General features: G+C 37.5%; 1 protein-coding gene across 1 annotated transcript in view; it reads left to right on the forward strand.

The window, feature by feature from the left end:
- CNTN3 (contactin 3) overlaps window positions 1-23,156 on the forward strand; it is a 220,621-nt gene that overhangs the window by 190,415 nt on the left and 7,050 nt on the right. Inside the window, exon 18 of the mRNA XM_008703149.2 lies at window positions 11,199-11,382. Within this exon, the coding sequence (XP_008701371.2) occupies window positions 11,199-11,382 (184 nt within the window). The remainder of the gene's footprint in view (window positions 1-11,198; window positions 11,383-23,156) is intronic.

Here is a 23,156-nt window from a genome sequence, read left to right on the forward strand (position 1 = left end):
GAAGGTTCCTATAGGAGGGATGACTGTAAATAGACACAGGAGAGCCAGGTCACAGATGGCTTTGAATATTGAGAAGAACAGTTCTGACTCGGCCTCACATTTAGTAGGAAACAGTTAGAACTGGAAGCAGTGGAGCTGAGAACTGGCAAGATAAAAAGTAAAGTCTTTTTTTTTTTTTTTTTTGAAGACTTATGTATTGATTTCCCAGAGAGAGAGAGAGAATGCAAGCAGGGGGTGGGACAGAAGGAGAGGGAGAAATAATCTCCAGCCGACTCCCTGCGGAGCAGAGCCCAACGTGGGGCTTCACCACAGGACCCTGAGATCATGACCTGAGCCAAAATCAAGAGTTAGACACTTAACTAACTGAGCCACCCACGCACCCCAAAAGTAAAGTCTTAAGAAGACTTCTCTGACAGTGGTATTGTAAGAGTCATAGTTCTGATTTCATTCCCACCCACAGCCATCGTTTTAAGAACCCTCCCTCATGCTTGTAACTCCTAATTCAGTGGCAGGCTTACGCAGGCACATTTGCAACCCAGCACCATATACCCCTCCACTTGCCCACATAACCTCCAACTATGATGCCAGGGTGGCCACCTGATCCATGGACAGTTACGCTGAGCTAGTCAGATTCTTGTTTGATATGTTAAACTAAGCAATATAGAGATTGGAACTACTGAGTGTAATGCAGTGATACGTCAAATTTAGGACTTGGTTCAGGCTTCTCAAGTTAAGGCCATGAGCAAGCGAGACAAAGCTTGTCTGCAGATGAGTTGGAGAAGACATACCCTCACACAGCTCCAGTGAATGGAAGAGACAAGGACCCATGGAGCCGTAGAGACAGTGACCAAAACAGAATAGCTCTTCGACAATTGTCCAATTCTCAAGTAGACTCGCTCTATTCTTTTTCATAATGTCACCTTGCCCTCCTTTTCAGTAAACTCCCTTTATAATTGAATTTAGAGAGTTTCTGTTCCCGGTAACCAAACATGGATTTGAATAAATATTAATGATAAAGTAAAGAAAAGATAGGCTAGAGCAGCAGTGCTCCAAGATGGCACAGTGGACTACCTTCACCAGAATTACCTGAATTTATGCTTAAGATGAAGCCCCCCACCCCCCAGAGGCCCAGAGTTCTCCCTGGACTCACTGAACCCAAATATCTAGGAGTGGATCTTGTTAATTTAGATTTTTTAGTAGGTATCCATAGGGAAATGTCTTCCCACATCTTCGATACGGGAAACACAGGGCCTGACACAGAGAAACCTGACCAGGGACAGAGCTGTCCAGACTTAAACAAGAACTAAAACACCACACAAACACCGCAAAGTGCCTTGATCAGCACCTGAAAGGAAGCCAAAAACATTTAGTTGGAAAGTTCCTTTAAGTCCGTGACAGTGAATATTAGCAGCGAAAGGTGGTGGGCATCCCTTACGAGCTCCGCAGTGATTAGTGAAATGGCATTGTCAGGAAAGGTAAGTGGGATGGAAGGAGATGAAAAGGGAAGTAGTTCTGGGCTCAAACCTACGCCACATCTTGACTGCCACTCACTGTGCTGGAAAAGTCCATCAACTTTGTGAGCCTCGTTTTCCACACCTGCAGAATGGGGCAGTAATTGGCCTAACCTTTTTAGGGTGTGGGGAGTATTGAATGATATTGGACACTTAATGTGCTTCTCTGAGAGTCTCTGGCTCTTAATAATAAATAATCCCTAAGTGCAACCCGCATCTCAAAAGAATTGTAGAAATATTAATTTATAGAATTCTCCCCAGTAAATATCCTCAAGCAATTCTTCAACTCTAAGCTTCTCTGCCTCAAGAGAGTTGATGATGGCTGTCAAGAGGAGTTGCCTGCAAGAGCCCTTTCTTCCTAGGTTTGTTTGCAAAATTCAAGCCCTTAAGGAGTTAGTTCCATGTATCCTGGAGGGTAAGAAGAAAGAAAATGTCACTGAGGAAAAAATAGAAGAGAAATTTCAGGTGACCTTGGGGGAAACAAAGATCTGAGGCTTACAAAATCTTGGGGGGCCCATACCTTTTTACCTGGCAGTCTCCATTTCCCACGTTCGGCAATGATCAATGATTTCCCATTCTCCAAGCATCGTCCGGGAACTAAAGGGACCAAATCAATGTAATATTAAGTTTTCTTGGCAAGGTTTTGGGAATGGGAGCCCCAGCAGTGACTGAGGTTGAATTTCCCATTAGCTGAGCAGAATATGAAACTCCATGGTAAATCAAATTAACTTAAAGAAAATAAACAAACACAATTTGCATGCCTCAGACAGTAGACTGAGATATACATCCCCTTTAATAACTTTGCCCTTTACAAACCACAAGACAGGATCATAATTTGAGAGCCGGTTGTAGTTTGTGGAAGAGTTAAGAGAAATAAACAAGAGAATATACGTAAAGGGACTTTGTGGTTTTCAAAGCACCATGGCAAATTTAGCCATTGCTGGAAAATTTGGCAGCGTGGCAGCAGAGAGATGCTAATTTTGCAATGCATAAATGTGAGCTGATAAGAATATTCTATAAGAAAGCGGAATTATACCTCTTTTGTCCTTGTCAGGAAAGAGAGAATGATTGAATGAAAGAGAAAACCAAAGAATCCAAAGAGAGCCAGCGTAGTATCTTAAGTCCACACCGTCTTAGAATTAGACAGACTTGCATTCAACTCCACTAGGATAGAGGATAAGCTCCACCAGGGACTGGGAACTCTGCTTGTTTATTCAGTGATGTATGCCAAGTGCCAGGAGTCCTCTCTGGCACACAGGAGGCATGCAAAAAAATATGTGTTGATTGAATAAATGCAATTTTGACTCCACTATCTTACTGCTGTGTGGCCTTGAGCAAGTTATTAAAGCTCTCCAAAGCTCAGTTAAAATACAGATGATAATAGTAAATAACACACTGCATCATTGGAGAATAAAATGAGATAAAGCAGCTACTGTCAAAATGGCCCAAAGAGACTTGGGCTTTTCTCTGTTTTGAGTATTGGTCACTGGGATAAGATTTCTTTGGAAGGAAAAATTTGAAAAGCAGTGAAGAAATATAGAAACACTTAGCACAATCCAAGTGTGTAGCTCTATGGCTGTTGTTTCTGTTGGTGCTGGTGTGTTGCCTTTGGGGGAGGAGGCAAAAAGATGGAGAGGCAATGAGAAAATGGGACTTATCTTGAAATCAATTGTGGGTTGGGGTGCATCGCATCTTGCCTGTCTGTATAAAGAGCAGCAAACCTAAATCCAAATGTAGCATGAATATAGTGTTGATAGGAAATAAATAGTGAAAATTTCTTTACCGAGTGCTTGTTAAATAGGAAGAGACTAGTTAAAATTTCTTTACTGAGTGCTTGTTCAATAGGAAGAGAAAGAAAACAAGCTAAGAGAAAGAATCTTAAGAAATAATTTATATAATTATATGACGATAAAAAAATATATTTTCTTAGGTTCAATAATGATTTAAACACTAACATGGAAAAACAAATGACTTAGCGGAGTGTTTAATTACCAGTCATGTGGCTAACTTTCTGGGTTGCAGTTCTCCCAATATGGCTTTAAAATCGTTAATAGCTCCTGCTTTTCTCTCATCTCAGTGAGGGTTGATCATGTGCCATGTGGCATGCTGAGCACACATCATCATTAGCATCTAGACTAATTTTCTTTCTGATTTGACCAAGTAGTAGTTGAGGAGCTCATTTCCCTGGGCTCCAATTTGTTTCATCTGCTAAGCCGTAACACTCAGGCTCAGATCTTTTCTTGTGCCCTCTGGATGGGAACAAGAGATACAGACATGATAAAGAGGATGCAGAGTGTTTAAGTTCATGGGTAGCAGGTGCCAGAGGAACAAAAGCTCCAAAGTCATAGCATGGTATCTACCATCAATTTCTTAAAGCCATTATGTGTCTTGAAAAAATAAAATTTGGGAGAATGACCTGGATAAGTGATTGAAACAAAAGTCTACAATTGTGAAATAATATAGATTAGCACATTTGGGGGAAACTTAGTAGATTTTTTAAAATGCGTGGGAGGGAAGCATAACCAAAAATGCGTGCAAAATGCCTAACTATTAATTTCACTGACACCTTCATCCAGACTCCTGTTCTAAACAGCTGTACGGAATGTGCTTGGTTTCTAACATTTTAATTACAATGGAAAGAGATGTCAAATATTTAAGTAATTTTTTGAGAGTGTGAAAATTCTACTGGGAAAAAAAAAGGAAATACACGTGAAGTCTAATTCCATACTATCAGGCGAAGAACTAACTTCATTATGGAATGAGTCAAATGTACTTAGGAAAATTGTATAGAAACAATTGTGACACATTTAAACAAATAGGAAACAGACAAAAATGAATTCGAGTGAATGAAATGCAGACTTTTGGGTTTTTGGGGGTTTTTTTTAATTCTTTGCTGAGCAACTTTATTTTTTAGTAACTTTTTTTTTTTTAAGATTTTATTTATTCGACAGAGATAGAGACAGCCAGCAAGAGAGGGAACACAAGCAGGGGGAGTGGGAGAGGAAGAAGCAGGCTCATAGCAGAGGAGCCTGATGTGGGGCTCGATCCCATAACGCTGGGATCACGCCCTGAGCCGAAGGCAGACGCTCAACCGCTGTGCCACGCAGGCACCCCTATTTTTTAGTAACTTTGATAATTTATTTACACTGAGATGTATCAAATTATATATGAAAATTAGTAATTTTGTAACTGTGATAATAGCAGGGTAATCAGTTTTTAAAAATTATTCAAAGCTTATTTTTCCAGCAAAAGTAAAATGAATGAAAATTTAAATTAGTTTCTTAAATATTATTTTTAGTAAACTTAATTTTTTGTTTGTGTTTTTTTTAAATAATAATATTTTTTATTATATTATGTTAGTCACCATACAGTACATCCCTGGTTTTTGATGTAAAGTTCCATGATTCATTACTTGCGTATAATACCCAGTGCACCATGCAATATGTGCCCTCCTTACTCCCCATCACCAGCCTATCCCATTCCCCCTTCCCCTCTGAAGCCCTCAGTTTGTTTCCCAGAGTCCATAGTCTGTCATGGTTCAGACTTTTGGCTCAGAGGAAGGATTGGTTATGTCAGAGAGAGCAGTAACTGTGTGTCAGCAAGGATTGCTCAAGTGGAGCTCTGTGTCGTGTGTGTGTGTGTGTGTGTGTGTGTGTGATAGAACTGACATACAACATTATATTAGTTTTAGATATACAACTTAATGAGTTGAGATTTGTATTCACTGTGAAATGATCATCACAATAAGTCTAGTTAACATCCATCACCACATATAGTTATAAATTGTGTGTGTGTGATAAGAACCTTTAAGACCTACCTTCATAGTTACCATTGTTGTACATTAGATTCCCATGACTTTTATTTTATAACTGGAAGTTTGTATTCTTCAGGGGTGTGTGTGTGTGTGTGTGTGTGTGTGTGTGTGTGTGTATGTGTGTGTGTGTGTGTGTGTGTTTTCTTTGTTAGGCAAAGGTAGTCCCTAGCAAACTGTGTCCCAGCATTGAGGTATCCAGGGGAATAAATATCTAGCCTCTCTCCTCCCACACTCCCATCTCCTATCTTCTATTGGCCAAATCCAGTGAGAAGCCAGAGGGCCAGGGTCATGTAGCATACAGGTCAGCCCTCCTACAACTGAGAGCCAGAAAAGAAGAATAGAAGACAGATCCAGATTTGTCTTCCAAAATACTATTGAATGCATTTTTGCCTGCCTTGTATTTATCTAAATATGTTTGAAGATAAGTTGAAATATTTGTCTCTCTGAAAATCTTTAAGTAGAAATGAAATTATTTTAGTCTACTAAAATAGTATTTCTGACTTAGTACCTGTACTTTAATGGCTAAAAAAAGTGCCATTTTTCAATACGTTACTTTTATGAATTGCATTTTGTGTTAAGTTTTAATTAAGTGAAATCTCATGTGCAATGATATTAAGGACTCCTCATAGCAGGGACATTGGTTTTTGGAATAACTAAATTACTTGCAGAGACAGAGATAGCATTTTAAATCCTCACATTCCTTGAGTTTGTTTCTGTTTACTTATCCAGATAAAAATATATTGGCTTGTGATATGGTTTTATGGTTCTGAAGAAAAATAATTATCTTATCTTACCAAGAAGTTGGGAGTTCCAATGTTTCATAGATGCACAGAATATTAGGACTTGAGTACTTAGCTTGGTGAATAAAAGGAAAAAAAAAATCTTCCCCTCTGCTGTATCCATCCAACACTTCTTACACCAAATATGTGGGGGGTTTTTCTCACACTGACCAATCCTCCTACACCTGTTGGGTGTCCTAAAATTGAGTTCAATTCTGACACCATAACCCTAGAGTTAGCTTCAGATGCCACAAATTAAGGGCTTAGTCCAAAGACTGCCAGTCCCCCACCCCAACCCTCCTAGCCCCCCCCCCCATTTCAGATGTCAGGCCTCCTACTTCTGATTGGCTGTAAGTCACGGGTTCCCACAGCCTCCTCCTTGGGTTTGAAATCTTGCTAGTACAGCTCACAAAACTCAGGAAAGTGCTTTACTTACTATTATACATTTATTATAATAAATAGGATACAACTCAGGAACGGCCAAAAGGAAGAGATGAGTAAGACATGGTGTGTAGAAAGGGGCACACACAGAGCTTTCATGCCCTCTCCAGGAGCTGTAGCCTCCCAGCATCTTAATGTGTTCACCAGTCCAGAAGCTCTCTGAACCCTTCAGGTTAGGGCTTTTTTATGGAGGCTTCACTACATAGGCACGATTGATTAAATCAACGATCATTAGTTGACCCAAGAAACCGAACCTCTAGCCCCTGGTCAGGAGGTGGGGTTGAATGTTCCCACCCTTTGTTTATTATCAGGTTGGTTCCCCTGGCAACCAGCCTCCAAACTAAAGCTATCCAAGAGCCTGCAGCCACCAGATAGCTCATTAGCATTCAACAGGAGATTCCAAGGGTTTGGGAATCTGTGAATCTCCGTGGTGGAAAGGAAGGAGGCATTTTAGACTGCATTTGTTAAGTCACTGAAGAACTCAACAATACTGAGTGCTTAGTGTGCGCAGGCTTTGCTGTGGGTGCTAGAGCTATGGAGATGACGAAGACAGACACTGCCTCAGGTGTGTGACCAGAGCTTGGCATCTGCCCCTCCTGCTGTCTGCCACGCCAAGAAGTACAGTTGTCTCTCTTCACAGGTGCACACTCCATACTAGCAAACCAAGGCACAGTGATCCCCAGCTATTCCAGAGGATGGGCTCTAACTCTCAGGTATATGGTGATGGAAAAATGTTGAGAACCACAGTTATTCTTACCACCTGCTCTTTTGCGGTGGATTTACCTTTTATTCCGCAGCCCCCGACTCAGAATTTACTGCTTGAAAGTGTGTGTCTTCGGTTCTGAAAAATTCTCAGACATGTTCTCTTTCATTGTTGCCTTTTCCTTCATCTCTCCTGGAACTCTGGTGGGAACTTCTCATTTGATCTTCAGTATCTCTCAATTTTGTTTTCATAATCTTCATTTTTTTTCTCCATGTCGTGGATTTATGAATTCTCTTTTCAATCACGTAGTCTTCAGCTTAATTCTGTCACTGACTGTTAATGCTGTAGTCTTCTGATATTTTTCCAATCCATCCAGTTTTCTTTTGTTTTTTTAATCTTCTATTCTTGGCAACATAGATTCAGTCCCTTCTTTAGTGAATTTGGACATTTTAAATGTACTTATTTTAAGATCCACTTGAGATCAATATCTTGTAGCTGGTCTCCCACTAGTCGAGTCTGCTAACTTTCTTATTAGCGGGGTTCTTTATGTATTTTGTAATATTTTTCTCTGCTCATCTTTAGCAGATGCAACTTTCATGTTCTGTCATTGTTATATTAACTCTTTTCCACCAAATGTTACACAAATATATATATATATGCATATATATGTATGTTCTCCATCATATCTTTTTTTTAAATTAAAGTCTAGTTGACACACTCTGCTCAATTATATTTGCAGAGATTTTCCTTCATTTTAGATGCTTTTCCTTTCTTCTTCCCTGCATTGTGGTTGTGTCTATAAAACCCAAATTAGCAAGAACTTATAGCCTGTTTTCTCAGGTATAAGACTTCTACCATTTAAACCCAAACACAACTGAGGAGAAAATACGGTCTTTGTCTTTATTTCATTCTTGACTTTTCCCGCCTTTATTTTTCTTCTTTTACTTTTTTTTTTTTTTTTTACTTTTCCCTCCTTAAAAAAAAAAAACAAAAACCTATCTACCCCTATTAAATATTTTCGAGCATAAATTTATAGGACATAATCTATTAACTACTCATTGGGAAACTGGGAATATTAATGTACTGCTTTGTTTCTTTATGTTTGAGTTGTATGCATATTTATTCAATTTTTTAAGTAAAGCTTTGTAAGGAGATTACATTATCAATTCCAATGAATATCACATTCCAATTTGGCACAAATTTTCTCTATGGTCTAAATATTTCTAATACGTGTCAGAACTAAGAAATAAAAATAAATCTCTCATTCTGGTACGTGGAGTACTTTAGAAGCAACTGCTATCAAGAACCTTAAGTACTTTTTATAAATAAATTTATAAGAGATATTCCTTATGCCTATTAAAAAATTATTTTCGTTTCTTCTTTAAGTCAGTCACCTGAGGAACACTTTCTTAGGCAACTTAAATTCAGGAAATTTGACATAACAGAAAAAGAATGACCCATAAGCAGAGACAGTGTGTATGACAGGATGGCCCTGATTGCGTTACTTAACTCCTCAGTGCCTCTGCTGTCCCATCTGTTAAGTGAGGGTTTGAAAACTCATAATTATGTGATTTATTTCCCCAATCTATGCTATAGCCAAGGCCTCAAGTTTCAGGCTGTCTGTAACATGTTATTCTAATTAGTGATTATGTGTCATTCTTAGTTAATAAGTGGATAATGCTTTCAAGGGCAGGGAATGTGTCTTATCATTTTGGAGTCCTCTAAACCTAACCCTGCCTAGTGTTTACAGTTGTTGAAATTGGAATGGGTACCAGTTTTTAGTATCCATTAACAATTTACTTGGCTGTGGCTTTATAAAAGACAATTTTGTATATTATCTTTAATTAATGAATAAAATCTATGTGGTTTTCCCGAGATAAATCTGTGGGTTCCCAAGATATGTGGATTTTTTTGCTAAAATGTCATCATCAAGTTTCAGTGTTAATTCAATGCTTTAAAGATGTAGAGATTACATATTCAATTTAGTCCTGCTCAGTTGGGTTCATATCCTTCTTTTGAGGTTTATATAAAAATTAATAACTCTTTTCCAAGAGAAATGCAAATATACATATACATGGACACAGTATTTTACATGAATTTAAGGGGTCCTATATGCAAATATAAATATGAAAGTAAATATAAATAAAAACACAAACATGTACATACACATATATATGCATGCATATTACATACACAAACATACACATATGTAGGGAAAATACTGTTCTAGTACAATATTAGTGTGCTAAATTAGGATCATTATTGAAAAATCTGAGATTTATACTTTGCTACTAATTTTTTTAACTAAAGAATTTTATAGTTACTCTTTTTTTCCAAAACACAGTAACTTCTAGGGTATTTTTCTCACTGCTTCGTACCCTAAGCAGCTCATAAACAAGCTTTGTTTGTACCATACAATGACTTGAAAAAAATTGAGCCAACTCTAAATTTGGGCCATTTCACATGAAAATAATGGTTTCTCCTTTTCTTAAAAACAAAAAACAAAACAAAACAAAAAAAACAAAGGGACGTCTGGGTGGCTCAGGTGGTCAAGTGTCCAAATCAATTTCAGCTTTGGTCACGAACTCAGGATCAGGGCCTCGAGCCCTGCGTTGGGCTCCATGCTCAGTGGGGAGTCTGCTTGCAATTCTCCCCCCACCCCCCCAATAAATAAATAAACCTTAAAAAAAAGAAGACCTGTAAATACTGGATCCACCTTCTCTCAGTGGCTCCCTTTCTAAGATGGAACTTGGTCATCTATTTTGCCACAGTCCTCGTAAGGGTCTATTGCCTTCATGACTCTGATATCTAAGGATCAGCTTTCGTTTTCATTGTGCCTGAAAAGCTGTTGACTTAAACAATTATAGAAATGGTCCTGTGTTCTCATATTTTGCTATCAAGAGAAGATAAATGAAAGTCAGGCGGAAAGGGCACATGTTGCAAGAAATACGGGAGAGAGCATATGTATTTCTTTCTGAAAGCAAAGAATATGTACCCAGTCTGCCTTCCATATTGATGTTAAGTGTCTGGCCTCTGCTTTACATGATTAAATGGTGATATCTGGTCTCAGCATGAGGAGTGGTGGTAATTTTCCAGAATCATTTGGTGGTCTTTTGCTGTGGCAGTTTGCGTTGGTTTTGCTTTTACTTTCTGGATAATCCAAACTTTCTAGCAAAGCATAGCAGGACTTCATGGCATAAATTGGAGACAGGAAACATGTATTTTTATTGGATTTTTCCTACCCTTATTTCTTTTTTTTATTAAATATTCTCATTAACCTATTTTTATACTTTATACTCCATGTGCATTTATCTTTATATAACATCTCAGATCATTTTGCACGATTCAGAATAATGAAATACAAACAAAACATGTTAGCATAACTTAAATTTAACTATGTTAACTGCTTTCCTTTTCTCTTCAGCAGCCCTGCATGCACAGGTGGGCTTGTTGACACCTGGCCATCACTGGAGGACAAGCCAGTGGCCAGCTGGCTTTTTGATAGCCTTTTCTCTGACAGTTCACGTTCTTCCCAGAGGAAACCTCCACCATCCAGTGGAGGTGAAGCAGAGCTGCCAGCATTCTGGGGTTGAGCTTGGACCTGGTTGGTTAGGGCCTGAGAAGGCGGAGCAGTTTGCTCTATTAGATTTGCAGATTTCACCCTCATTTTCCCTTTATAAGCTGTAGTCTAGTAGTATTTAGCACTTACTCTCTTTGACTTTCTCTGGCTTCTTTGTGTACTTGTTTATTCTCTGTCTCCTCCCGGAGTCCCTTTTTCCTATGGCACAGAACCTAATGGAACACCTAGCACACACTAGGTCCTTAATGAACATTTGTTGGGTAAATGATGAATATAAATATAGTACCCATTTTAATGAGAATCACTTAATGTAAAGGGTGGTACTCCTCGTGTCAACCTTTTGCATCTTCTATGTTTTTCTGTTTACCAGGTGCGCTACTGGAATAATGGAGAAGAAGAATCATCAAGCAAAGTGAAAGTGGGGGGAAATGAGACATCAGCCAGACTGCGGGGCTTGAAGAGTAATCTGGCATACTACACAGCTGTCCGGGCTTACAACAGCGCTGGTGCTGGGCCCTTCAGCACCACAGTGAATGCAACCACGAAGAAAACTCGTACGTAGATTCGATTTTTTGAATGGCAAGGAAGTAGCTTATGGTAGCCTTCTTTATCATTTAAAATGGACAACCCAACTCAGTAAGCCCACCGAATTTTATAATCCCATCCCAAACCCTTGTAAACTCAGAGTCACACGTATCTTTGTCTTCGTGATAGCCTTGAATCTTTAGATGGAAACCCCATGTGAAAATCAGTGTGTACTTTTGAAAAGCCCTAGTGTGGGGTGAGTCAAGTCTATCCATTTTTCTTTTAAAATGTGATAAACTTAGTTTACTTTCAATTTTTCTCTTAGTTCCCCAAAGCTTGAGGATTTCCGGTAAATGTGAATAAGTTAAATTTCACACCAGAAAGTCAAGAGTGATTTTCTTCTTTTTTTCTTTCCTACCTTATTCAAAAGATGCCAATGTGCATTAAAAGATTACCATCAGAAGATGTTGGTCCACGTGAATATACTGATATTTTTAAAAATCTGACCAGCGATGTCAGTTGCCTTGAAAGCCGAGTCTTTGCTAGCTATGTAGTCACAGGTAAATTCACAAGCAGCAATTATAAGCTATACATAACTTGGCTTTGAATTACATTACAGGAAAATCAATGATTTGCAATTCCATAGTCTCCTACATATATTTCAATTAAACTGATAGCACAAGTATATTTTTAATCATTGTGTTAGTAACTTCTTGCAATGCAACCATTTGAATTGTCCTTGTCATTGTCATCATTATAGCTAACAGCAATTAAGAACGTTCTATGTCCCAAGTGATTTACATGCGTTCCCACATTTAAACTTCCTAACTACCACAGGAGGTAGCTGTCAGTATTTTTAACATTGTACAGGTAAGGAAAATGGGCATGAAGGATGAAATATTTTTAACACAATAATGCATTACTTTTATTTACAGAAAATTATTTTTCTTCTTGTTTACAAAATTTATTCTCAGTAAAAATGTTCGCTTAACTGGCTTCATATGGGAATGAGACATTAATTTTACTTGATTTCTATAATGCATTTCTATATCCATATACAATTCCCAAATTTTTATAAGAACATACATTTGTTAGATAAAATTGCTAAGAATATCAATAATATAAAATTGAATATCATTGGATAGCTTTGTGGATAAGTTAAAATATATATATATAACATAATTCTACTACTATAGATTTTAGTTAGCCAGTGTTAATTTGATCAGCGAAGTTCACGTTCATCTTTGTATTATCTATATAAAAGAGAATTTGATTATCAATTTACTAGTATAATGAGATTGCAGAGCAAAAGTGTAGCAACAAACCATTATAAATCTTCAATAGCATACATTTACAAGCAACCAACTCATGTAATAATTCAATATTGTCCTTCACTAGTTATTAGGGGAAGCCTGACCCAACCTCTTACTCATAATGCACGGCGGGGTTAGACTAAGGAATATGTGGGCTTGGAAATACTTAAACTGAAAATATTCTGTGTTTTGAACTTCTTGCTAAGTATGTTTGGTATTCTCAGTAACAATTCTGAATTAGTAAGATTTAAATATACATAATTATTTATATATTCAAAGCACAGCATCAATCAAAAATTCTGATTGCGAGAATATATGCAAACAAGTTTATCTGGCTCTTTCCTCTGACTTAATAATTGATGTGATTACTTGCTAGAAAATTATGATTGTAAAAGACAGTGTGACATCATCATGGAATCAGTGAAGAACTTAGCAAATTGGTAAAACATGAGGAAAGGACAAATAATAGGAATATTATGATAATGTACAATGAATGAAATAAAATTTCAATAAGAAATTTTTATGATTTAGGTGTAGCATATAAACACCCAATCTAAAGTAGAAATTTGCAACAGTAATGATGGCGATTATGATTTTAATGGCTGACACTTACTGAGCAATTTGCAGTTACTGTTCTAGGTATGTTTTTCGTGTATTGATTCTCAGTTCTCACAGCAACACCATGACTTGGAAGCTGCTGGTAGCCTTACTTTAGAGATGAGGATGCTGAGACATGTATAGGTTATTTAACTTCCCTGAGATCACAGACTAAGCAGGATAGGCAACCAAATCTAGACATAGTCTTAATTGGGCTAGCCTCTCTTTCAACCGTATAATCAGAATATCCATGTCTCATTTAACACCAGTATTTACTGGGATTTTTGCTCCATGCTTAGGACGTGGGTAAGATGATTAAAGATAGACAGGACTCCTTTGGTCACAGAGCTGTAGTCTGTTGAGAATTCCAACAATTGAATAAAATCCCTCTGAAAGTGATACATTCCTACTTCTGTAATTTAGTTGGAGTCTGCATGTTGATCTGCAGGTATTATTAGGGAAAAATGTCCTACATTGGGTGGGAAATTCATAGAGATCATTGAAATCCTTAATTATTCAAGATTGGATATAAAAAGCATGTGTTAAATTTTCAGTATTATGTTAAAAATTTTTCTTTAAAGATACCAAAATGCAAGTAAAACAGAATCATTTAAAGCTGTTCTTATTACTGTTACTGGCAGCTCTTAATAATCATCCTAACCTTTGACTTGGATTTGGCTTCAAATCCTATTTAAGAATTTTGGTAAGGTTTTTGTGATTATCTCTGTAAAGAGAATTATCATCATGCTTCAGACAGAAAGAACTAATATAACACCTTTGGTTATTTGCTTGCTATCTGTTTTCCCCTCTGGATTGTAAATGTTATGGGGAAAGAATCCTTCTGTGTCTTGTTCATCCAGCCCTAGTGCCCAGCATGGTGCTACGAACCACTCCTTAAATACTGAGTGGGTAGCTAAATCAATGAATGAAATCTAAAGCAGGCCAGCCTGAAGGACTATTATTAATCAAATATACTTCCTCTTGACTGAACATTGTGAATTCAAAACACTTACTGTGGTCTTTTACCATCTTGTTTAAAATGTGCAAGTTTCATGGACTCGTAATTGTGGAATTTAGTATGAAGCCTTTATATCAATACAGATCTTGGGTGATTATTTTTGATTAATGTAAAATAATACAAGGATTCTCAAGTTAAATACTGTAGCTTCCATTAATCACTTAATTTTTGACATCCAAATACTTGTGTTTTTGGAAGCATTTCTGAGTTAGACTCTAATTAGCCTCTTTAAGTAATCTAAAATGGGTCTCTGTTACTTGCAACCCAAGGAGAGCTAACTCTTAAGAACATCTTGTATCTAAAGGCACTGATCAGGAAAAATTGCAGATGGCATGTAAATGATGAAATTTGTTGGCTTCTAAAAGGAAACATACTGAGAATTTTATGTTCAGAGATTGCGAGAAAGAATTTGTAGGGCAATTATTCTGCTTTGTAGAACTAAAAAGTCAAGTGGTAATTCTGGCTTTCAGTATGGATGGATTTAGTGCTCACCCAACATCCTCAAGGTTCATCTAGTAAGATCTCAAACTGAGTATTTCTAGAACTAAATTCTTGACTGCCCCATCCACCCCATTTAAAACCTGTCCCTCCTACAACATTCCTCATCTCAGTAAATTAAATCCCAATATTTCAGTTGCTCAGGCCCAAAATCTTGGAATCACCCTCAACTCTTCTCTTTCTCTCATGCCCAGCAACTGAGTCAGAATGTGACTTCTGCAAGAACCTACCACGTCTTTTGCTTCACTGCTACCACCCTGATGCAAGCTGGAACATCCCTCCCATGGATCAGGGCAATGACCCCTTCCTGTTCAGCCTCTTTCCACCCTTGTCTCCAATAGGCCACAGCGATGCTCAGAATGTCCCATTTCATCTCACTTCAGATAAACGCTAATCCTTATAATGCTCAACAAGGCTTTATATGATCCATCCTCCAAATCCTCCTCTTATTTCCTACTATTTTCCTCTTCACTCATTCCACTTTCACTTCAGGGCCTCTGCATTTGCTGTTCCCTCTGCCCAGAAAGCTCCTCTAGGCATCCAGTGGCTTTCTCTCTCATCTCTTTCAGAGCTCTGCTCAAATATCAGCTCAGTGCCACCTGGCCGCCATGTTTAAAAGTGCATCCCTCATCTCCTGACAGTCTATCTCCTTCCTTCCTTTATTCTTGGGCAGAGCACTGACAGCTACCACACATTCTATAACTTGTCCTCATTTATTTGACTGTTGTCTCTCCAGCCTGTTTTGACTGGAAGACAAAGTCCTTTAGGGCAGAGATTTTACCTGCTTTGATCATAACTCTGTCCTCAGAGCTCTGTTTCCAGTGTTGAAGTAATCATAGTTGGTGCCCAATAACAGATGATGAACAAACAAAACTTTCCATCTCTTGGCTCTGTTCCTGATGGAATCATTCTCACCATGTTCCCTTTTCAGGGTAGAGGTATTACTATTTGCACCTTAAGGCTTGTTTCTGTCAACTAAACACCCTGGGGATGGTGGACTACTCCTTTCTGATAACTCCATTCAGAGCCAAGGATGGTTCTTCTTGGCTCATCCCAGAACCAGTTGTTATGGCCAGTTGTTAGAAAACCTTCCCTGGACTGCCTGAATCCCATGCCCAGACCTTACCCTGGAACAAGGAGATACTTTTTTTTTTTCCCTTCAGTGATGATTGTACATGTATATCCACTTGAGAAAACAGAATAATATTTAATGGTACAATGTTTTGCACTTGAGTTTTTGCTTTTGCAAATGGAATGTTTATCCATGTAAGTTGAACTAAAATCAGTTGCCTAAATTTAAGGAAACCAATCAAGGGTGTCCTAAGGAATTATAAAGGTAATGTGAGTAAAACAAACACTAAAGGAATAGGAGTCAGAATATTTCAGAAGTTTTTGATAAAATGAATATTCCCGCTTCAAATACATAATTTGGAAGTTCTGGAGTTTTTGTATGTATAATTTAATTATATAATTATATACTCTAAGTTATGGCTTAGGAAATATTTCAATGCAAAGTTTCCCAAATTTTGTATGAACTGTCTTCTCAATTTTTGCCATTCCTTTGGGCCTCCTCTAATATGTACCTAACAGTTTGTCTTGAAAATTAGCTTACAGGGGCGTCTGGGTGGCTCAGTTGGTTAAGTGTCTGCCTTTGGCTCAGGTCATGATCCCAGAGTCCTGGGACTGAACCCTACATTGGGCTCCCTGCTCAGGGGGGAGCCTGCTTCTCCCTCTTCTTCTGCCTGCTGCTCCCCCTGCTTGTGCTTGCTCTCTCTCTCCCTCTGTCAAGTAAATAAATAAAATCTTTTTTTAAAAATTAGCTTATAATTTTTGCTTCCATAAACTTAAAACGAAAATGGAGACCAACCAAGTACGGAAACTGGTATCATTGCCATAAATAGACGCTAACGAAATAAGTTAAATAGTAATAAAATCAGTAGTAATAAATACAATGAACAAATAAGCCACTCTCCATTTTCTAATACTAGCAACATGCTCTTGCCTGTTTAAACCTCTAACTCTGCTTCCTCTTTATGATGTTAGTATCAAAGAGATATTAAAAACCTAGTATCTCCAAATCCAGCTTTGTCTTCAAGCTAATAGGAAAAATAAAGGGAATTTCTGTCTATGTGACTTAATGTTATTTGTCAACTCCTCTATGTATCACATCCCAGATATGTATGTGAACTACTCATGTCTTTATATGATATACCACAAATCACAGAGACAGCTATATAATACACTGTTCACTAATGCATGTTCCTCGGATTTCGGACTGGTTTTGTTTGTTTGTTTTGGTTTTTGTCTGTGGACTTCAACAAAATGATTTCTGATGTTGTAAGTTCTGAAACAAGACATAATGTAATATTGAACTTGAACAGAATTCAGTCAGGGAGTTTTAGCTAATAAAAGATCAAGTCATTCCTCTGGCCAAATGTGTAAATCTTACGAACTTTACTTTGTAGGAGCTTTGACACTTTTTTGGAAATCTTCCACTTGCCTACAAATTCTCTAGAAAATTTTAAATGTTTTGCTTATAGTTTACAAATTTTATTATTTTTATTATCCAAAGAAGGAAAGATTTTGGTCAAGGAAATTTCCAGTCACTTAAAACAAAGAAAGATCTCCCTCCCCAACATTCCAAGGTGGACCCCAGGAAAAGTCTTTTCTGAGTTTCAGATGGTTTAAGAAGATGTTTTTGTTGTATAGTTGCACATTGAGTGAATTTCCTATTATAAGTCATTTGTTTATTTGTAATAATTTTAATGGTTCTGAGACAAATATGTCTCATTATTTGGGAGAAAGTATCTTTTGGTGACCTGATCCCTTCACAATGTCACATGTTTAAGCAGTTTAATGACAAATGCTGATGTTCAACTCAACTGAACTCCAACTACAAAGTACAGTTTCTACCTACCAGTGAGACCAACCACTTCCCACTAAATCACTTCATTATCATCAAGGAGTCAAGAAAAAAATTAAGAAAACTGTTGAGTCTTGCATAATTAATCACAGCAAGCATATGTTCTTAAAATTCCACATTTTGAAAGTAAATTACCATCACCACTATGGAAATATCACTCACTATTGAAAATTCTAAGGATGCCTGGGTGGCTCAGTCGGTTAAGCATCTGCCTTTGGCTCAGGTCATGATCCCAAGGTCCTGGGATCGAGTCCCACATTGGGCTCCTTGCTCAGCTGGGAGCCTGCTTCTCCCTATCCCTCTGCCATTCCCCCTGCTTGCACTCTCTGGCTCTATCTCTCTGTCAAATAAATAAATAAAGTCTTTAAAAAAAAAAAAAAGAAAAAGAAAATTCTAGACAGTAATATTCTTAACAGCTTCTACTTTTTATTATATAAAGGAAAATTTCTTCATTGTTGAAAATTTGGGAAAAAAGAAAATTGTANGGAAAAAAATAAAAATCACCCATAATTCTATCACTCAGTAATACTGTCATTAATGTTGGACTTTCTTTTCAGACTTATGTTCTATAGATTTTTGTCTTATACAGTGAAAGTACACTATATATTTAGATACCTATACATCATAGCAATTTCCATTGTCACTAATAGTTTTTCATAAATATGTTAGTGTATGTATATTATTACATTGTGATAATATACCACAATTTAACCATTTTCCTATTGGTAGGCATGCCTTATATTCGTAGCTTCATGCAGTCAACAACCTTATATTTATCACTTGCTTGTAGGCAAGAGGTTGAAGACGAAGTAAAATCTATAAAGCTGACATTGAGGAGTCTATTAATCAAATACACAGAGGATATCATGATGGGTGCTTAAAGAACAATAATAAAAGCCTTCAACATAATACTATTTTTGTTACAACGTTTGAAATTATTGAAATAATTTTGCAGCCTGCCAATTAGCATTGCACTAGGTAGTGATATGCTTCCTTTCTACTAAAATTAAATTAGTTTTTGTCATTTTTCTCTACTTTAGCATATACTATCAATAGTAGAAATGGAGCTGATAAATCTATACAATGTGAAAGTTGAGATGTAATTTACCAAAAATTTAAAAATGTAGACTATGTATTAAATTAGTTCTAATAAAGTGTAGGACTCGGTCTGAATATTCTGAATTGGGCTTCCACATAGGATAGAATCTGGAAAGTGAAATTGGAAGTCCTAACAGATAAGCTATATTAATGTATAGTATCCCATGTCTCCCTGCCTTTACAAAAATGTATAGTGTTGCATCAAAGCTATTTAGAATACTGGTGAATAGCTGTACCAGTCAGATTAGGCTAATCCAGGCCACGGTATCCAACCGCCAAACCTTAGTGGCTTCCAACTACAAGTGTTTATTTCTCACTCATCCTACATGTCCACCACAAGTAACATTCAGATCTGACCCATGCTGTGTTCACTCCAGGACCCAGACTGAAGGAGCAGGCACTCACTGTGCTGTGCCGATCTATGGCAGAGCGAAAAAAGAAGGGCTGACCAGATTCTTCTGTGGCTTTGGAAGCAGCCACTGGGGAATGACCCATTTTGCTTTTGCTTACATTCCATTGGTCAAAAGGAGTCACATGACAAAGCCTGATGTCTGTGGGATGCCAGCAAGAAGCAGAAGTATGTCTTCCTACAGGCATGGGAACCGCAAATCCCATGGCCAAGCTGAATGTCAGTGAGAGAGAAATATAATCTTCCCACAAGGAGTAAAGGGCAGAGGACTTGCAAAGATCTTAAACAACAATACAATCTACCTCAAAATACTTTAAACAATAACGCAATCGACCCTACCAGCCAATAATAGGATCATCAACGAGATGTTTCCAGAGGATCTAAGAATATAACTCAGGTTGCTGAGAGACCTCTAGAGATCCCTGAACTACCTGCTTCCAATGTCCGCACCCTTCCTCCCTCCCATCCTTCCCTCAGCATCCACCACTTCAAGCCTTTAGAGAAATAACAAGCTTAAAGAGAGATATAACAAGCTTAAAGAGAAATAACAAGTTACATTGTACAGATTTATTCCATCAAGATGTATTACTTACCTAGATATGTCAATAAGGTGTCCTTAAAATATATAAAACTTCCCCAAACTAGTACTTATTTTAAAAGAGAAATGTCCAGTCAGATACCTTCCATGGCCAGGCAGGTGTCAATGGGCAGGGATGGCTGGCTGGGGTGTCTTTTCTTAGGTCCAGCCATTCTCTCTGTCCATCAGAGAAGGCCCATTCTCTCCCATGTGAGATTGCACGAGCAATCAGCAATCAGGACATGTGCCTTGTAAATGGTGACAGTGCTTCCAGGCCTTGGTCTGAGGTATATGAGGTAGATTTTTTTCTGTTCTGTTACAAGATAACTCCTGGCAGACAAGTGTAGGCAGCCTGTTTTTAGAGATTGTGGAAGCAAAGGGTTCCCACTTGAGGTCTGACCCTGGGAAGATAGACAAGAAGGGCATTTAAGGCTCAATACAAGGTAAGTGAATGGGGAGGATGGAAACCACAAATGGGAATGAAGATGCTAAAGGGAAGATTGGATCATGCAATGAGCCAACTCAGCCTGTTCCTAATTTGCCCACTATTTTGCCATCTCCAGTCACTGTGTTTTTCATGATTTTAGCCATAGACGCAAGCAACCTGTATTATTATTTTCCTAATACATTTCTTTAATTTGATAAGATACATTTATTTTAAAAAGCAACTATACCTTTACTAGAAACAGAAAATCACTAATACTCTTTATTGTAAGGGAGTAGCTATAAGATTGTTTTTATAAAATGAAAACAAGCAATTATTTGAATAGAAAAGTTTAAAAGTTAAACAGTACAATGAAATGCAAAGAAAAATAAACCTAACTGATTTCCAAAAAAAAAAAAAAAATGCATACCTGAAAATAAGTTTTGCAATGAGCTAATCAGGGTCTCTGTGACTGTTACTAGTAGAGTGATATTCTTTTCTTGATCACTTGGTGTAAAATGAATTATTTGCGTTAAATATTCCCTTAGGTCAGATCTTAGTTTGAATTGTGACTGTGTGTTTTGGGATGCTTACCAGACATCTGTGTGCAGCTGGAAACATCTGAGTTATTTTTGTTTGCATAATAGCCTTTGTTCTGAATCATTATTTAGAAAGTAATTTTAATGATCTGAGTGTTGTGTGTAGAGTAGATCACCACAGATGTATCAATATTGGCTTCATCCAAAAGAATTCTATCTGTGAATCAAGAATTAGATGTAACAGGTTTTTTTTTTAACCTAACTTGAAAATATGTACATATTCCCAATTAAAAATGTCATCCACCTAACATCATCCGTAGTGGTAGAAATATTGATCTTTGGGAACCACTGATAAGGCCTACGGTTAGAAGTCAGAGAACATGTCTATCTCTTTGCTTAATGTACTAAGAAGGATCCCTAAGACATAAGAAATTGTTATTAAATATGTAGTCAAAGGAAATTCCGGGTAGAGACGTTGTTCCCCAGGGTCTGTGTCGTCAGCTAAGTTAGCTTTGTTTTTTATTGCTGGCAGCCGTATGATGTCAGTCATCATGACTTGATTGAGTTTACACAAATTTCATGTCTGTTGCATCCTTCCGACTCCGCTGCAATCATCATCATGTGAACAGAACTTTATTCTCTCTTCCATGAAGTGCTACCAGATTCTCCCAACAGAATGCCCACCGAGAGTCTCCTCCTTTTCTCTCTGCTCCCACAAAGATCAATGAAACCACAAAACTGATAGTATCACTTTTCTACCCTTCACTTATTTATTGCCTTCCTAATTGCCTACAAAAAAATTCCTTTTCTAGTTCCTTTGGTCTCCTGAACCCTTCAGCATCTGGCTCCTACTTGCTGCTTCAACTGCATCTGCTCCATCCCTTCTCCTCGCCGCTACCTCGTAACCAGTCAGAACTTCTGCGCTCCCTGCCGTACCTTGTTGTTTCCTGCCTTGTGCCTTGGCATATGTTTATCCTTGTGCTGGATACCTTTCCCTCTCTCACTTCTATATATAAAAATCATAATTTGCCTTTCTTTTTTTTTTTCTTTTTTTTCCCCCCGTGTGGGAAAATCTTTGGAAAGTATCTATTTACATATTCTCCCCATTTTTTTTTCAGATAGACTCCTAATTTATTTATTTTTATTTTTTATTATGTTATGTTAGTCACCATACAGTACATCATAATTTGCCTTTCAAAATCTATTTCAGATGTTGTCACCTCCTTACTCATTTTTTTCCTTAACCCTTACACATAGATGTTTCTTGAATAAGTCATTTACTCAATATACCAGCTTTTCCAAAGTTTTTTCTTATTCTGTTCTTTCTTTGTGTTATGTTCCTTATCATCTTAGCCTCAGTACAATTGAACATATTCGATCTCAAGACTCAAAGTTGATGATCAATGAGTGTTCATGCTCCCAGTTTTGTCTTTGAAAATGTATAACATTTGTTAGGATGTCTTGGAGAACTTTCCAGCATGTAGCTAGACAGTTCATTTTGATTTTGGTATGCTGCATTTGAAAAGTGTGGCCAGCCAAATCTTGTCCTGCTGCCACCATGGTGAATTATTTCACTAACACTCTGAATCTTTCCCCCATTCAGAATATTCATTGCATGAATCATTCCTTAAGAGCACAAAGGAAATGGGTCAAACTTATTTCTTGATAACACTGTAAAAGTGTTTCCTTAATCCTTGACTTTGTGCTTTTTACATTAAAACATCAGTCATGTACGAAATCTAATTTGATATCTACCCTTGGCAAGGCATCAGGCTAGTGAATAAAATGGACCATATCAACTTCTCTGTGTCAGAGACCTTACTGGACATTGTGTCTGCTTGCAAGGATCTTACAGGTTAATGGGAAAACTGGGTATTAATAAAAATAAAATCACAAGGAAATGTAAAATGTACTTTTGATGAAGATTATGAAGAAAGGTCTGGTATCTGAAAAGAGCCCCCACTTTAGTCTGAGAAATCAGGAAAAGCATTCCTGTGACAGTGGAAGTTGAGTATATTTTGTGACATTCTTGATTCGTATTCATTTTCACATCATTTACATATCTGTGATCAGTTGTTCGGGAGGTAAAAAAGGCCTCAGGTACTCAGCACAGTATAGTATGGGTGGCATAGACTCTGGAATTAATCAGAGCTGGCTTGAATCCACTTAATACCTCTCACCAGTTGTGTAGCTTAGCAAGTTCTTGCTTTTAATTTTTAATTGTCCTAAAAATACACATAACATGAATTTTCCATCTTGCCCATTTTTAAATGTACAGTTCAGTAGCATTAAGATTGGTTGTTGTGTAACTGTTTCTAGAAGTCTTTCAGCTTCTAAAACTGAAACTCTGTATCCATTAAACAATAACCCCCATTCCTAACCCCCAGCCCCTGGCAAGCACCACTCC

This window comes from Ursus maritimus, unplaced genomic scaffold (assembly GCF_017311325.1).
Source record: "Ursus maritimus isolate PB19 unplaced genomic scaffold, ASM1731132v1 scaffold_14, whole genome shotgun sequence".
Lineage (NCBI taxonomy): Eukaryota > Metazoa > Chordata > Mammalia > Carnivora > Ursidae > Ursus > Ursus maritimus.